The sequence below is a fragment of the Ochotona princeps genome, chromosome 5, assembly GCF_030435755.1.
Source record: "Ochotona princeps isolate mOchPri1 chromosome 5, mOchPri1.hap1, whole genome shotgun sequence".
Classification (NCBI taxonomy): domain Eukaryota; kingdom Metazoa; phylum Chordata; class Mammalia; order Lagomorpha; family Ochotonidae; genus Ochotona; species Ochotona princeps.
Window position 1 is genome coordinate 60,911,184 of NC_080836.1, and position 18,495 is coordinate 60,929,678.

The 18,495-nt window shown below is 38.5% G+C and overlaps 1 protein-coding gene across 2 annotated transcripts in view; it reads right to left on the minus strand.

Moving 5' to 3' along the window:
* Window positions 1-6,598: 6,598 nt before the first annotated feature.
* PDE1A (phosphodiesterase 1A) overlaps window positions 6,599-18,495 on the minus strand; it is a 224,180-nt gene continuing 212,283 nt past the window's right edge. The window contains exons 14-15 of one of the 2 annotated variants that reach the window (XM_058664694.1): window positions 14,085-14,201; window positions 6,599-6,924 (exon numbers count right to left, since the gene is read on the minus strand). In XM_058664694.1, coding sequence (XP_058520677.1) covers window positions 14,128-14,201 — 74 coding nt within the window. In that variant the 3' untranslated portion in view covers window positions 6,599-6,924; window positions 14,085-14,127. Of the gene's footprint in view, window positions 6,925-14,052; window positions 14,202-18,495 lie in introns of those variants that run through there. The other variant, XM_058664695.1, reaches the window with a different exon arrangement.

The window sequence follows — 18,495 nt, forward strand, 5'->3', positions numbered from 1 at the left end:
AGCAGTGAGACCCAGGCAGGGAAGGATAGTTTTGATCTGGTTCTTTACTAGTTACTAGTGCCATTTTAAACCTGATAGTAAAAATAGGTAACAAATGGAGGCAGATCAGATCAGTAATCTTGTCATCCTACACTCTTAGTTTAGTCTGGAAGATGAACATGGTATATTTTTGTACCCAGGACATTACCACCGACCACCGCCGCCTGACGACAAGCCAAGTTAGACTGAGAGGGGCTTAGAATGTTATGCTAAACAGTTTATTCATCACCTATAGGCCACTTGTTCTTAAAGTGAGACTCAGACCAATAGAATTGGTTTCACATGGAACCCCATCTCAGTCCCAGTGAATTAAAACCCCTGGGGATACAGCTGAGCCACCTGCATTTTTAGCAAATCCTCCAGGTGGTGTTGACAAATGCTCAGGGCTGAGAAGCAGTGCTGTGGCCTGCCTTCTATGTGGATATGTGTGCCTGCATGGAAGCAAGCTATGCTGCGGGGCACTCATTCTCCCAGGCCTCAGGGTGGCTGAGCAGAGACTAGGCAGGCTGGAGCTCCTGGCTATGGCTGGAGGTGGCACCAGGATGCTTATTCTCTTCCCTATGGGCGCCGCACCTTGATCTGAGAAAGAAGCATTTCCACAGGCTCATTCTGCCATGTGTGTGTGGCCTGGTTTGGAATGCCCATCCCCCTTACCCACCACCTGATTGAGAAGGCTATTTTTAACATTAACAACTGTGAAGGATTTTAAAAAAGATTGGGGGAAAAGGATAAGAAAAAGGAAAAAGAAATAGCAGGAGGAAGAGGGGAGAGAGAAAAGGAAAAGGAGTGGAAGAAGGCGGAGCAGAGAAGGAACAGTACAATGTTTGTGATTTTCAAAACCTTAAATATTTGCTCTCTGAATATAAAAAATTTGCTGACTCCAGACAGGAGAAACTGTTTCTAAGCAGAGGCGTAAAAGGTTGGAAGAACCTGGCATATTAGAGTAAAACATACCAAACTGTTTTGAGGCTAAGAGTTATGCAACATCTTTGTCACTTGTGAATGTTAACGTTGACCTTTGTACCCATAGTAAGTCAAGTACAGTACTTGACTGGTGAATGAAAACAGGGAAAATTCTGTTGAAAATTATTATACTTTGGTTTCTCTTTGGGGGGGTTCATTTTTTTTCTTAGACCACCAAATAGTCATATACATATATTGCTTTTCCCAAGCTTTCGTGAGTCTTCCTTCCTCTAATTATTCATGTAAGAATTCACATTTCTTAACATAGAATTAAACTCCATTAGAAAGCACAGCAGCATGGTCTTCACGCTTTGCTTCTGGAATCTGTGTTGACTGACCTAGCAGAAGGCACAGGAGTTAAAAACAAAAACAAACAAACAAAAAAAACCACTTATTAATAAGCATCTGTAGTGTGGAGAAAAATGCTCTTGTGTGTTTAAGTGCTTAATGGATGTCTATAACTCCTCAATGACATTTAGTTACTGTTCAGAGCAGACATACTCACAGATCTTACCAGTTACCTACTAAAATGTCAATTTCAGTTTATTTACTGGGTAGGGCCTAGATTCTTTATTTGTAAGAAATTCAAAGATGTACAGTTTGAAGAGCAGAGGTCTAGGTTAGACACCCGTGGTTATTTAAAAAGCACAATGTATGGCCATTTATGAAGCAAGGGAAACACTCTCTACCATCTATGAGAATCAAATACCTTATTGACAGTGGTGAATTTTACTGGTCCCCAAAGTGCATGCCTCTAGGATATGCCATCCTTGAATGGTGATTTTAGGGAAAAGTGCCTGGGAAAGGCAACAAATAGAAGAAAGGACAGGTAATGATTATGGTGGGCGGAGAACTTGTGACAGCCTCCCCCATGGCCAGCAACAGCGTGGTTTAGTGGTTTTGAAGGTCGGATATCATCTTAGTTCAAATCTGTGCTTCTTCACACGGTGGCTGCATTAACTTACATAAGGTATTGAACCTGCCCCCATTATGCTTCCTCAATAACGCCTCAAAGAGTAGCTGAGAATGACAGAGATAATGTAAGAAAAGAAAGTAGTAATACATCCATGAAAGCATAATAAACTAGAATAATTAAATAATTACAGGCTCTATTTTCCACAGATAAGAGTAGATTAGCTTGAGATACAAAGCAAGTTCTATAAGCTTCACAAATGTTAAGAAATTCAGAAGTTCATTGAAGTTACCAAGAAATAAAAAGTCCCAGATAGATTCAGTAAGCCCATATTAAGATTTTTGTTAAGTATTTAAGATTTTACTTGAAGAAATGAACAGAACATTTCAAAAAATTATTTATTCACTTGGAAGTCACAGAGAGGAAGAAACAGAAATTTTCCATTAGCTGGTTCACTCTTCACAAGGAAAGGGCTAGGTCAGGCTTGGAGCTGGAATCTTCATGTGAGTCTCCCTTGTACATGACAGAAACCAAAGCACTTGAGTCATCATCCACTGCTCTCTCAGGTGGCATTGGCAGGGAGAGGGAAAGGCAGAGGAGCAACTGGACATGAACTGTTGCCCATATGGGCGACCAGTACCAAAAATGGCTTAATGTGCTGTACTATAATGCTGGCCACAAGAACAACTTTAAAAAGGATTTACTGGGACCAGCACTGTAGCCTAGTGGCTAGGGACCTTGCTTTGTATGCACCGGGGTCCCATATGGGTGCCAATTAGTATATCGGCGCCCTGCTTTGCTTCCAGCTCCCTGCTTTCGGCCTGGGAAAGCAGTCAAGGATGACCCAAAGCCTTGGGACCCTGCACCCGCATGGGAGACCCTGAGGAAGCTCCTGGCTCATGGCTTCAAATAGGTTCTGGCCATTGTGTTTCTCCTTCTCTCTCTAAGTTTGCCTTTCAATATAAATAAATAAATTAAGAAAGAAAGAAAGAGAGAGAAAGAAAACAAAGCCAGAAGTGAAGCTGAGTAGCTGGGTCTCCGAAAGTGCTAGTAACATCGCCCCTAGTGATTTAGACACTACAGTGCAATGCCAACCCTAAATTACATTGTCTAAGGTTTATACTAAATGAAGGGTAGGTTTTCTAATATTTTAAAAAAAAACAACTAAACAGAGCATAGAGCCTTGAATAAGTGCCAAAGTAAATATGTTTTATAGTTGCTTACCTAAATTAAAATAGAGCACTTAGAAACTTTGATATTAGGTGGAAATTTATCATGTAATCAAACCTATTCATTTTATTTTTTTTTATTGGAAAAGCAGATATATAGAGAGGCAGAAATACAGAAAGAAAGATCTTCCATCCACTGGTTCACTCCCCAAGTGGCTGCAATGGCCGGAGCTGAGATGATCTGAAGCCAAGAAGCCAGAGCTTCTTCCAGATTTCACATGTGGGTGCAGGGTCCCAAGGCTTTGGGCTGTCCTTGACTGCTTTTCCAGGCCACAAGCAGGGAACTGGATGGGAAGTGGGACAGCCGGGATATGAACCACAACCTACATGGGACTATCTATTCCTTTTATTTCAAGCTCCGAGATTCCATATGGGTGCTTGTTCATGTCACTAGGGTATTGCGCCAGGCCCCATGTAATCAAACAAAAGAAAATAGTTAAACATTATGCATATGATGACAGGCTCATCTTTTACATTTTCATCTGGAACACTTTGGCATCCTGGAGATGTAATCTAAGGAGTGATCCATGCCATACCAATTCTTAATCCAGTTTATCAAAGTCATTCCATCTTCACCTTAACACGACACACCTGTCTTCTTTATGATTCTCCGGTGTTGCCTTATTCCTGACACTCTTGTTCACAGAGCTTTCCCTTCTACTCTGCCTCTGCCCTGCCCCACCTAGATTTAGTGGGAAGGAAGAGAGATAGAAACTGCAACTGGGTACCTCTATCGCCTAGGGATGGGCCCTTTATCTGAGATGGTTTGCTTTTTGCAGTTACTGCCTTACTCGATGACTATGAAGGTGAGAGAGAAGTAATCTTTACATGAAGACTGTGCATACAACATAAGTGATGTCCCCATGCCCTTCAATATTCATTGTGTCAACTAACACATCACCTGTCTTGATAATGAAATGATAACTGACAATGGAAGCAGTTTTAACTTTCTCTAATATCTGTGGGTGTATTTCATTTGTTCCTGACTATTTTTGTACATGTTATTAAAGTTACATATGAATTCCAGTACTATAGATGATCTTTTCTATACAACATGAAATTTTTGGAGTAAAGATTCTCACTTCCTATTTTTTTCTGTGGCATACTTCTCTTTGAGCACTTGCAAGTAATAGTTCAATAATAACTGTTCAAGAAATAGTTCTCTAATGGGAGAAAGCACTTTATGATAAACATATGTCAGTTTCTGGTTATGCTATTTCCTTTTTAAACAATTTTTTCCAACTTCTCAATTGTCCCCCAAACTGAATTACATAAAACATCAAATGTTTCACAATATTTTCCCTTAAAATGATTTATTTAGCAATTATATGTAATAGGAAATACAGAGAATTACAGCATAATAAAACACCAAAATTGTAGGTCATCATGATAAAAATTAAACAGGTTCTTGCTAAATGAAAGGGCATATAACATGCAAGATATATGTTTTGAGTAGCTGAGTATAAAAATGAGAAGCAGGATATTCAAGCAACAGCAGCTTAATTCATCAATCAATATTGAGAACAGACTTAGCATTTGTGTTTGTAGAAGATGGGCACAGGTAATCTCCATCCTGATTTCCTGGTAATTAGTGCTAACTAGTAGCTGTCTCAGAGACAGAGAGAGAGAGAGAGAGAGAGAGAGAGAGAGAGAGAATGAATTGGAAGGGAAGGAAGAAATATGGAAGCTAAAAAAGAAAATCATGGAGAGGAAATCTATCAGAGGGAGTGAGGAGGACAGTTTGGAAACAACAGGTGCATCAGGCAGAATTACAACTTCCCTGAGGAAGTGCTCCAAGCCTTCCGGACCTGTAGTCACAGTGCTTTAAAAGCCACATAATTTGGGAAAATAGACTATAACTTCCATACACAGAAATTGATGAATTATTTATATTCCTTTATTTGTTAGCAACAAAGTCAACAGATCTTAAAATATTAATAAAAAGTGAATATGTTTCCCATGACATTTGAGAAGTGTTTCAACCTACTACTCCCTTCGGAGTTTCTATAGATTTACTGAAAGACAGCTGGCTCAAATAGGAACAAAAGTAATTAGACTTCCCAGATACAGTAGTCAGATTCTATTTTAAATGCGGAAGATTGTCTAGTGTATTTTAAAAAGGCATTAAAAGCAGAAGCTATTATTTTTCATAAATATAAATAAAATATGCACTTAAAGGATATGATGTACATATCTATACATTTTCCCCACACATTACTTTAGATCAATGTTTGTTTATAGCTTACATTTAAAATATTGATTGTATTATAATATCTATGATACATTTCAATTATTTGTGTTCTGCACAAGCACAGGTAAAAGTAAATCAAAAGACTATTCACAAAACAATAGCATTTTATACAGTCTATATGCAAATATATCTTAAATTATAATATGCCTATTGAATATGCATAGAGAATATGGCTTCCACATTAAAAGAGATCTAAGTTGTGAGTTACAAAATCTCACTTCTTAGGATTAAAAGTTTATAGTTGTATCCATTTCTAAAATATTGCTTAGCATTGTCAAGCCCAAAAAGGAAACAGGTACATTAGAGAACTTATTAGAATGGATGCACCCCCCCCCGCCCAGTTTAATGTCATTTAATTGATGGCTATTCTTGATTCTTTCCATCCAACTTCTGCTTTTCAAAAAGAGATATTCATTTTAAGGTCACAATTATTGAAATGTCTATACAGTGAAAAGCTGCAATATTTAATTGTGCTTGAGCCTTCCTATCAGAGGATGAACACACTTTTGTTTGGAGCAAAGCAAAGGCTTTTCACATGCTTGAGCAAAACACGACAAGGAAGCAGGGCCTCTCTAGGGTTGCAGTTTATTTGTGTGTTACAAAATTTAAAAGCTATGACCAATAATATTATCTATACAGAAAAATCAAAGACATTTTTAACATTCACACACACACACACACATATACACACACTTCTTGTATCTTATCTCTTGGCTTGAAATGATGTCTTGTCACATCCTGTTATTGTCAACATTCCAGAAAACAAATTCCATTCTGCATTCTACTGTCTGTCTCCTGTGGGAGCTGATGGTTCTCATCATCCTGGACTATAGGTAATGTGTTACCTGCATTATGACCATACTGATGTAGTGCTTCAAAGCCATGGGATGGTCTCAGACTGGTCCACCAGTTTCTTGAAAAGCTTTCTCTGTCATTTCCCCACTTGAAATTTAGAAAGAGAAGGCCATGGTGACATTGACCTGGGTCTATGATGTGCCAATATTGTTGTGGGACTTCAACCACAACTTCTGAGCAACCCACCTATTATTTTTGTTTCCGTGCATTTAAAATGAGAAAGACAATCTAAATGATCATGTTTCACAATACTGCAAAAATGTCTTCCACAATTGTGTTTCTGCTTTCATTCTACTTCAGAACTTGAACAATTTGTAGTCACAGCATACATAATTCAGTGCAGCAAGTCAACATGAAAATGCTTCATCTTCTGTGTATTTCATCATCCCTGTGACCGTTTCAAAGTGCTGAGAGTTTAGAACTGTTTGACTTCCATCTCAGAAACATCTCAGGCTTGATTGAAGAAGGCCCAGTTGTGGAGACAAAAATGGCTAAAGTACTGGTCAACAAATCCGATGGCAAACTTTGACCAGAGTTATTACCTCAAAAGTTATATTCTTCATAATTCTCAAATATGAACCCATAAAAATTATATCTAATCACATGTTGAAAAAGGAGAGTACGCTTTGTGGGGACTTGAGGATTCAGAATGTCTTACCTCTGTTTTTGTTATCCTGAAATAAAATCCAAATGAAAATAAGGTCAGAGAAGGATGGGCTTGGCAAAGGAGGGGGACATTGGGGAGCTGTTGGCTACAAGAAAATTTTGGTTAGGAAGAATAAATTCAAGAGATCTATTGTAAAATATGGTAACTATAGTTAATAAATTACTACAGGAGTAGATTTTCAGTGATCTTAGCACAAAAAAGTGTAAGATTCTGTGTATACTCAGTAGCCATATTTCAACACAGCATGGTTTATATGATACATATACACAAGTTTTGTTTGTTATTTTAAAAATTGAGAAACAAAGAAAAAATGAAGGTCATGATTTAGTTATACACAGTCATCAATTCCTATGTGGAGATTTCACATTGGGACTTCATGTCTCTTATCAAAAAGAAGAGATGCCGGTTGATTCCAGTTGTGATGTTCTTCAGCTTTCTGCTCTTTGTGTGAGTGTGTAGATGTGTGTTTGTATTTTAATCTCAGGAAAATTTAGTTGTTTGGACAAACATCACAACTCAAATAGCTTGGCAAGCAATGTAAATGAATTAAAGGAAGTTGCATTAGTGTAAAACAGCTTGACTATCAGGGACTATATTAAAATAACAGACTCACCAAAAGTTATTTTAAAGAGATATCTTAAAACTTTGTGGAAGTTAAACAAAAAAAATCTACAAGATAAATATGCCCAAAGGCCGTTATTTTATACTTTTCTTTTCTACATCAGAAGATTTTATCATTCAAGAAATCACAAAAGGCTTAGGAAATTTGCATCAAAAAATAACTATCAGAAAAAAAAATTTTTCCTAATACCCCTAACCATAAGGGTTATGGGAACTTAAGGGCAAGAAGCAGGGACAGAATACACACACACACACACACATTTTTTGCTAGGTACAGTATTACATACAATTTATTTTATGGTTTCTACCAGTTCTGGTTTTGTTTCAGATATTTGTCCCTTAACTTTCCCTTAATTTCCTTAGTGGATTCCAGATGATACTTCAGTGTTTCTGTTGACTCACCGTCACTTTCCTGTCTGTACATTTCTAATCTGTGGCCTTTTCTTTTTTTAATTAATCACATTGAATTATGTGGCACAGTTTCATAGGCTCTGGGATTCCCCCAACCCACACCCATGCCTTCCCCCCATGGTGATTCCTCCACCTTGTCATAGGATTACACTTCAAATTAAGTAAAAAATCTTTCTTTGCCAGATAAATATGCCCGAAAGTGATTATTTTATACTTCTTAAAAAGAGTTATTTATTTTTATTGGAAAGTCAGATACACAGAGAGGAGGAAAGACAGAGAGGAATATCTTTTGTCTGATGAATCACTCTCCAAGTGGCTGCAATGACTGGAGCTGAGCCAATCCAAAGCCAGGAGTCAGGAACTTCCTTCTGGGTCTCCCACACAGGTGCAGGGTCCCAAGGCTTTGGGCCATCTTCAACTGCTTTTCCAGGCCACAAGCAGAGAGCTGGATGGGAAGCGGAGCCGTTGGGGTTAGAACCACCGCCCGTATGGGATCCCGGTATACTCCAGCCAAGGACTTTAGCTGCTAGGCTATGGCTCTGGGCCCCATTTTATACTTTTTGTCTTTTTTGCAACAATACGCAACACTAAATACCTGGCATTGATAGGATTAGGGGACACTTTTACTTATGATACTAACTTGCTTTTGTAACTCCAGAAGCCTCTGACATATATAGCAAGGAAGATAATATAATAAATGATATGCCATTATCTTTCTAAAATAATAAAGCAACATGAAATTCTACATGCAACACCAATCTTACCCACTTAAAAATTTAAGTAAATGGGCATTTAGCATAAAGGGTGAAAACGGAGTTTCCTTGAGAGCTGCTTGTAAGCCTGATGGTGTGTGACGTTAGGGAGCCAAATGGAGTTGTTCTCCCACAAACATTCGCAGAGTGAAATTTCTTAGAAATGATTGTGAGATTATGCAAAATAGATTTCAAAGACTTGTTTGCTGTCCTTGCTGTTGCACATTAATTTACAATGTCTCATCATATTTCTGATTTAATTAGACCTTAATAGCTTACTAGAAACATGTCTCACAGTGAGGCCTACATGTTGAAAACAGGTCAGAGACATGACCAGCCCTCCATAAGATTTACACTTCTTTTTGTGTGTGTGTGTGTGTGTGTGTTAGGATATTTTTTTATTATTATTATTTATTATTTTTAATTCATTAATTACATTGTATTATGTGACACAGTTACATAGGTACTTGGGTTCTCCCCACCCCTCCCCAAACCCTCCCACCATGGTGGATTCCTCCACCTTGTTGCATAACCACAGCTCAAGTTCAGTTGAGATTCCCCCATTGCAAGCGTATACCAAACATAGAGTCCAGCATCTTATTGTCCAGTCAAGTTCAACGGCTTCTTAGGTATACCCTTTCTGGTCTGAAGACAGAGCCAGCAGAGTATCATCCCAGTCAATTGAAAGCTCCAACATACCATCAGCAAAAATTTACATCATTATGGAATTAATTGACATAGTAATGAGTAACCAATATGTTAAAAGTAAATGTGAAAAGTAAAAGAAAAGCCCAGGCCCTGACGGCTTCACTACAGAATTCTACAAAACATTCCGAACAGAACTGACCCCAATCCTCTACAAACTCTTCAAAACAATAGAAAAAGAAGCAACCCTTCCAAACTCATTCTATGAAGCCAACATTACCTTAATCCCAAAACCAGAGAACTAACAGAGAAGGAAAACTACAGACCTATCTCTTTGATGAATATTGATGCTAAGATTCTCAACAAAATCCTAGCCAACAGAATTCAAAAACACATCAGACAGATCATTCATCCAGATCAAGTAGGATTCATCCCTGGAATGCAGAGATGGTTCAACATTCGGAAATCCATAAATGTGATACACCACATCCAAAAACTGAAAAACAAGAATCACATGATAGTATCAATAGATGCAGAAAAAGCTTTCGACAAAATCCAACACCACTTCCTACTAAAAACTCTAACCAAGGTAGGCATAGATGGAAAAATCCACAACATAATTAAAGCCATATATGAAAAACCCAACTCCAGCATCATACTGAATGGAGAAAAACTGGAACCCTTCCCACTGAGATCTGGAACAAGACAGGGATGTCCACTTTCTCCACTACTATTCAACATAGTCCTAGAGGTACTCGCTGAGGCCATAAGACAAGAAAAAGAAATCAGAGGAATCCAAATGGGAAACGAAGAAGTCAAGCTCTCACTTTACGCAGATGATATGATTCTTTATGTAGAAGAGCCAAGAGACTCAATACAGAGACTGCTAGAACTTGTACGAGAGTTTGGTAGAGTGGCAGGGTACAAAATTAATGAACAAAAATCAGTAGCCATAGTGTATGCGAACAGCCCCAAGATGGAAAAAGACTTAACCAGCAAGATACCATTCAAAATAACAGAGAAAAGTATGAAATATCTGGGAATAAATCTAACCAAAAATGTAGAAGACTTATTTGAAGAAAACTACAAACTACTTAAAAAAGAAATTGAACAAGACCTCAAAAGATGGAGTAACATCCCATGCTCGTGGATAGGTAAAATCAATATCATTAAAATGTCTATACTGCCAAAAGCAATATATACATTCAACGCAATCCCAATCAAATTGCCCAAAACATTCTTCATGGAAGTGGAAACAATGATCCAAAGGTTCATCTGGAAACACAAAAAACCACGGATAGCTAGAACCATCCTGAAGAACAGGAAGTTAGCAGGGGGAATCACAGTTCCGGACCTCTGGACATACTATAGGGCAGTGGTTATCAAAACAGCCTGGTACTGGCACAAAGATAGAGAGGAAGATCAATGGAGCAGAATAGAAACACCAGAAGGGAGCCCAAACAGGTACAGCCAAATAATCTTTGACAAAAAGACAAACGACAATCCAGGCAAATGGGAAGGTCTGTTCAATAAATGCTGTTGGGACAACTGGTTAAGGGGTAGGCCCTCACTTCCTAAAAAAGACTCCAAATGCAGTAGAAATCGAGACCAAAATAAACAATTGGGACCTCATCAAACTAAGAAGCTTCTGTACAGCTAGAGAAACAATCAACAAAGTAAAAAGGCAACCCACAGAATGGGAGATCTTCGCACATGACATAGGTGATAGAGGGCTGATCTCCAGAATATACAAAGAGCTACAAAACAACCAAAATGTCAAAACAAACAAGCCACTCAAGAAATGGGCACGGGAAATGGGCAAACACTTCACAAAAGAACAAACCCAAATGGCAAATACACATATGAAAAAATGCTCAAGTTCCCTGGCAATAAGGGAAATCCAAATTAAAACATCAATGAGGTACCACCTAACACCAGTAAGACTGGCCCACATGAATAAAAGCACCAACAACACTTGTTGGCGAGGTTGCGGGGTAAAGGGAACCCTACTCCACTGCTGGTGGGGCTGCAGGCTGGTACAGCCTCTATGGAAATCAGTATGGAGAATATTCAAACAACTCAAATTCAACATACCGTATGATCCAGCAATAGCACTCCTAGGAATATATCCAGAACACTTGTTTTATGAGAAACCAACATGCACTCCTATGTTCATAGACGCACAATCAGCAATTGCAAAAACATGGAAACAACCGAAATGCCCATCAACAGAGGGTTGGATAAGAAAGCTATGGTTCATCTACTCCATGGAATACTACTCAGCTATTAAAAAAAACAAAATGCAGTTCTTTGTGGCCAAATGGGCCAAACTGGAAACCATAATGCTAAGGGAAATGAGCCAATCCCAAAAGGTTAAATACCACATGTTTGCCTTAATTTAAGATGATATGATGTTATGTATAACATGTTATGTGTTGTATGTTGTATGTTATATATTGTGTATAAACTAAAATTGAAATGTAAGTGAGGTGGTCACAGAAGGTGGCTAGGAACTCGCATTTACTTTTAAGATTTACACTTCTTGTGGAAGCCGGGAAAGGAAAACTCCCCATCACAAAGAAATCTGGTGAATTCTAAGCAAGGAGCCTGTAGGCTAACTCCGAAACTCAGATGGTAAGTTCTGTCCGTGAACTAGCACGTGAAACTTTGGGCCAACATATAAATGGAACATTTTTCATCAAAAATCTCTTAGTCACTAGGAACACCTGAAAGCACTGGATCTTCATTTTTTTCCGAGTGAAGATCTGCAACAGACAGAGTGGCTGGCTACTGTTTTCAGGTCTCACGTTTTCCAAGCTGATCACTAACTGTCGTCTCCTGAGAAGGAGGATAAAGAGAGGGCTGATTTGGGCCCGGCAGCGTGGCCTAGCGCCTAAAGTCCTCGCCTTGAACGCCCCGGTATCCCATATGGGCGCCAGTTCTAATCCCAGCAGCTCCACTTCCCATCCAGCTCCCTGCTTGTGGCCTGGGAAAGCAGTTGAGGACAGCCCAATGCATTGGGACACTGCACCTGCGTGGGAGACCCGGAAGAGGTTCCAGGTTCCCGGCTTTGGATCGGCTCGCATCGGCCCGTTGCGGCTCACTTGGGGAGTGAATCATCTGACGGAAGATCTTCCTCTCTGTCTCTCCTCCTCTGTGTATATCTGGCTGTAATAAAATGAATAAATCTTTAAAAAAAATAAAATAAAAAGAGAGGGCTGATTCGATTAATGTTAGTCAATGCATCCTCTGGGATTTGAGGATCATATCTAGCTTGAGTGGGTCTCAAACTTTTCAGCTTTGGAGACTTTTTAGTTGAACAGAGGCAAAGACTTTGTTAACTGCCTATTGAATCTCGTCAAAATCTCTCACTGCAGCAACACTAGAGTCAGGTGTGTGTATATATGACTATATCCAGATTTATCTCTGTGCATCTTTCATATATATATAAACATATATACATGTATGTGCATGATACACACACATCTAGTGCCTTGGACATGTTCCTAGATTGAACAGTCACTTTCACAAAAGTATTGGTGACCTATACTTTGTACATACAACTTCCGGAAAATGTTGCTAAATATTCTATATTCCTAACATAAGTGCTTTGGAAATACTGACCTTAGAATTTTGGGGAGCATTGTTTTTTCTTTTGAAGAAAAATAAAAGTACTTCAAAATGATCAAGGGAAATGAAATTAAGGAGATATTTAATTGATGTAGAAACAATTTTGAAATTTTTGTGCAGCTTTTTTCATAATAAGAATTTCAACAAAGTTTTGAAGACCCTGTTACACATCATACTTTGCTTTTGGGGGAACCTATGAGACAGAACATATTTAGTTTTATTTTACTCAGCTTTCTAAGGACTTAAATTTGCCAGCAAAACCTTTTGTTATTTGAAACAACTATAAACACATCAATGAACAGGTTTTTCTTTAAAAATATTTAAGGGCTTTCTACCACATAACAAGACCCAAAGCTCTTCCAAAATAACCATGGGTACTAAAGATAATAAGTGGACAGTTTGTTTGGGCAGTAGAGAGGAGAATGGTTGGGGTTAATATAAGACAATATAATTACAAAGTATTGGGAAGAATTTTGGTTTCTGTGCAGCCACTTTGTGGCTTGATTTCTTCCCCAACTTCGTATACAAAACAGAAACAGACTCACTAACTCGAGTTGCTGAGGAGAGTGAGATTATATGGGAGATGAATACTCCAGTGTGTAAAACTTGAGAGCTGCTGTTCATGAAATTGTAATGAATAACAAGTTTTCAAAGCTAGTCACCATCTTGCTAATTGCCTCCTCTGTAGATCAGGCATAGTGGTTCTCAATAGTTAATATTTTGGTAAATTGGAGGTGAATTCTACAGCAGATTTTTAAAAAGATTTTTAAATAACAATTAATATGCATGCACAAAGACTTTAGCAAACATATTGGTTGCATTACATATATTTGCCCTGCTTTTATTTCATATACAAGGTAAAAAAATAAGTGAGGATTAAATATCCCCATGGATTTATTAAATCTTATTTGTTTTAAGAATTAAATTTTGTTCTCAGTAAGTATAATGTTTTATTGATGAGCAAGTTAGGAACTCTTCCCAAAGGTTACAGATAGAACTCTTTATAAAGAATCTGGGGAGACATTTTAAGAAGATAATGTCACCTCAAAAGATATTCTACTCATCATTAACTTTAGAAATTGGGATCTCGTCTAAAAAGCACGATTACCTCTCATATCCAAAATGACAGAAGCTCTTTAGGCGTTTCAGACCTACAAATGTGTGTCAGCATGCTTTGCTTCAGCATTTGCTAATCCTTCTGAGTTCCTACAAACATCAGGTTCACCTGCAGAAATAAGCAGACAAACAAAACAACAGGACTTTGAAAAATGCTTAGTTAAGTCAGGAGACTGAAGCAAATTTTAAAATATTGTCAACTGGATTGTGCTGCTCATTTCTCTAAAGCTACCAACCATTTCCTCTTCAGCTTGTGGATTTACAGAGTATAAACAAGCCATCTCCTGGTGGTTATTTAAGGTTTGAAGATACACTTCAATTTGCCAACGCACAAAAGAAACAAATGAGATGTGCTTAAACATCTATTAAACCACATGTAAAAGTGACACCTTTTTCCCCATGTTTTTTGAAACAAATTCTACAAAAAAAAAAACTCTGATCAGCAATATCTTTTATCACACACTTCTTTTTTCCCCAGCCCCCTTATCACACATCTCTTAGTGCAAAACAAGTAAGTTTAAAAGAACAGTAATGTTTAAAGTAAGATAATCTGCCAAAACAAACTAAAGAAATGTTTAAAATTAGCACAGCATGAAATAATATTTCACACTTCACTTCCAGAGAGATTACAGATAGTTTATCAAAAATTAGAACTATAACTTAAAATGTACAAATAAACGTCTTACACAAAAATGAAGTAACCAAAATAAGCAGAAATTAATTTTCAAGTCAATTATTCTAAATATTGTTATATTTTAAGAAACAGCAATATAACAGAAAATGCTCTTTCCTCCTGAAATTTGATGAAAGGCATTTGAACAACTATCCTTTGCAGTAATCTGAGGGGTGTATATATATATATATATATATATATATATATTCTTATATATTTTTAAAATTATAATTTATTATGATGATAAATTATTTATATATTATAAAACTGTTAGCTCAGTTGTAACAGACTTTTATTGAGGTTCTGTGATTATTGAAGACATACATAGAATTTACAGGGTGCTATCTGAAAGCAAATTTATTGTCTCCTTTTGTCCTGTAAAAAGATAGACAGTGTCTCCAATTGTCTCTATAAAGTACATACTCAAATGTATCTGCTGTAGCTAAAATTACATGCCAAGGGCTCTCATGACCCTCTGAGTATTCATGATCATTCTTCCACAGGTGATCAGGTTTCCAACGTCTTACCTGATTGCCAGGGACAAACATCACCCAACCAAGAAAATACTTATTTCCCACCCCGTGATCAATATAGAACTCTGAAATGGTGTGTGTGTGTGTGTGTGTGTGTGTGTGTGTGTGTGTGTGTGTGTGTGTTTCAGTGAGGGGGGATGCAGCGGGGCAAGGGTGAAATTTCATTTCTTGGTTGTTGTCACCCAATTTCAAACTCCTGAACTGCGGCTAGGGAGACGAGGCCTACAACAGCCAAATATCCGCTTTGCTCACATTACTATAACATGGCTTTGTGAACACTAGACCTGGCAGGTTCTTGGAGCGGACCTTCTTCTGTGAGCGCAGTCCTGGGTTAATCAGAGCCGTTCTGCCAAGAATCTGACTGGAGATGACGTACCAGCTTGATCTGACACGCATGGCCCCTAGCAGAGTTTCATTTGTTTTCAGCTTCTGTCGGCAGAGGTCTCAGTTTCAACATGTGAGTGGACCTTGGAGAGCATTTATGAGGCTTACTTGCCTGTGAACTGCTTCATGAAAGGCTAAAACCTACTCCACTTCCTCTCCTCTCCTCTTCTTTCTCTCTCTCTCTCTCTCTCTCTCTCTCTCTCTCTCTCTCTCTCTCTCTCTCTGAAAGCTACAAATGGGCCCCCAAGCGCTGAGATCCCATATGCACTGCGGTTCATGTTCCCAGCTGCTCCACTTCCCATCCAGCTCCCTGCTTGTGGCCTGGGGAAAGCAGTCGAGGACGGCCCAAAGCCTTGGGACCCTGCACCCACATGGAAGACCTGGAAGAAGCTCCTGGCTCCTGGCTTCAGATCAATTCTGCTCTGGCAGTTAATTGTGACCACTTGGAAGATCTTTGTCTCTCCTCTCTGTACATCTGCTTTTCCAATAAAAATAATTTTTAAAATGTTTAACTAGTTTTAAACAGATTCAATACAGTTCATAGATAAAATACTAAGAATATAGTAATATTCCATTCCTCCTTGCACCCCTCTCCATCCTTGCCACCTCCGTTCCTCGTTTCCTTCCTATTTCCCTTCCTTCCTTTCACTCTTTCTTTAGCTCTTTATTTTTTGAGATAATCTGTTTTCATGTTTTAATTTTTTTTTTTAAGATTTTATTATTATTGGAAAGCCAGATATACAGAGAGGAGGAGAGACAGAGAGGAAGATCTTCCATCCGATGTTTCACTCCCCAAGTGAGCCACAACGGGCTCGTGCACGCCGATCCCATGCTGGGAACCAGGAACCTCTTCCAGGTCTCCCACGCAGGTGCAGGGTCCCAAAGCTTTGGGCCGTCCTCGACTGCTTTCCCAGGCCACAAGCAGGGAGCTGGATGGGAAGTGGAGCTGCTGGGATCAGAACCGGCGCCCATATGGGATTCCAGGGCTTTCAAGGCGAGGACTTTAGCCACTAGGCCACGCCGCCGGGCCCTCATGTTTTAACTTACATTTTAATTAACAGACTTAATGCTTCACCAAGCTTAACAAGTAAAAAGCAAAATGATTCTGGTTAACTGGGAATATAGCTGACAGTTGCAAACAACTGAATGGCAAAATGACTCATTTGTCATTATCCAACTTGATAGTTCCCTAGATAGGAACTAGATTCTGTTTCCCAAGTCCCCTTCACTTGGCATCCATAAAGGTCTTACAGACACTCTTATACCCCAATTTGAAATTAAGAAGGCATCATCTCTATCCCTTCCCCCTATGAAGACTGTTTTAAGGAAATTCTTATAAATCTTATCATTTACAGTCTGACCCTGTAATTAAATTTTATGGGGATTTTATGCTTTCTATATCCAATTTATGAGTCTGTTTTGTTTTGTTTTTTAAAGATTCATTTATTTTTACTGGAAAGGCAGATTTACAGAGAGGAGGAAGAGAAAGATTTTCCATCCACTTGTTCACTCCCCAAGTAGCTCCAATCCTGGAGCTGAGTCGATGCAAAGCCAGGAGCCGGGGGGTCTTCTGGGTCTCCCACATGAATGCAAAGTCTTAAGGAATTGGGCCATCATTCTCTACTGCTTTCCCAGGTCACAAGCAGGGATCTGGATGGGAAGTGGGGCAGGCTGGACATGAGCCATCACCCATATGGGGTTCCGGAGTGTGCAAGGTGAGAACTTACCACTAGGTTATCGTGCTGGGCCTTATTAATTTTTTTTGAAATTTCTGTCTCTGAACTAAATTTGTTTTATTGCATTGGTTTCCATGAAGTTTTGACTCCACTTCCTATTACTGAAAACTTCATTAGAACAGAAAAAACAAAACAACCCTCCTAAAAAAAACCCTCTGTTGATAAAACAAGACAGCTCAGAGCAGAACAGAACAGAAAAATTATATGCCATTAACTTACCCACTAGATCCCAAAAATGTTGAGTGTTTTACAATGGATAGAATGCTAAGGTACACTTATTACTAAAAAAGGCACAGAATAATAGACTTGAAACAGTGAAACAAATACAAAAAAATACACACACACACAAAAAGAGCCAACTCATCCAAGGATAACTCAGTACACACAACTGGAAAAGATATAATTACAGCTTGTGGCCAACTCAAGAAAAGATTTTGGCAGCTCTCAAAAAAGTTTCTTCCTTAAAAATTAAATTCCATTTGTTTCTTTGCTGTAAAAAAGATCTATTTATTTGAAATGCAGAGTGACAGAGAGGGATAGACAAAAAGTATTCCGTTTATTAGTACAAGCCCCACATAGCCCCAATGGTTTGGGCTAGGATAGGCGGGAGCCAGGAACCAGAAATTTCATCCAGGTTTCTCATGTGGTGGCAGAGATCCAAGCACACAGGCCATCCTGTGCTGCTTTCCCAGGTGAATTTGCAAGGAGTGACATGAGAAGCAGAGCCGTTGGAACTCAAATCAGTGGTCCAACATGGGACTGCTGGTGGTGGATTAACTCACTGTAATGCAACGCTTGCCCCATCCACCTGTTTCAGCTTCCACACATACAACATGTCTAAACAATGTTATAGTAGACAGATAGCTCAGGAAAATACTAAATTTGAATCAAATAAATTTTTTCCTGGAGAAGCCTTTACAATTAACTTGGGTAATACTAGTTATAAGTTACCTCTTGTCTTTCCTTAAAATGAAGTAATTTTTTTCTGATAATATTCACCAAAAAAGAAGAAAAGGTTCTCATTATTTAATTCATTGGAGATTACCTTAGATGATCTTTACAGCTTGAGAGTGTTCT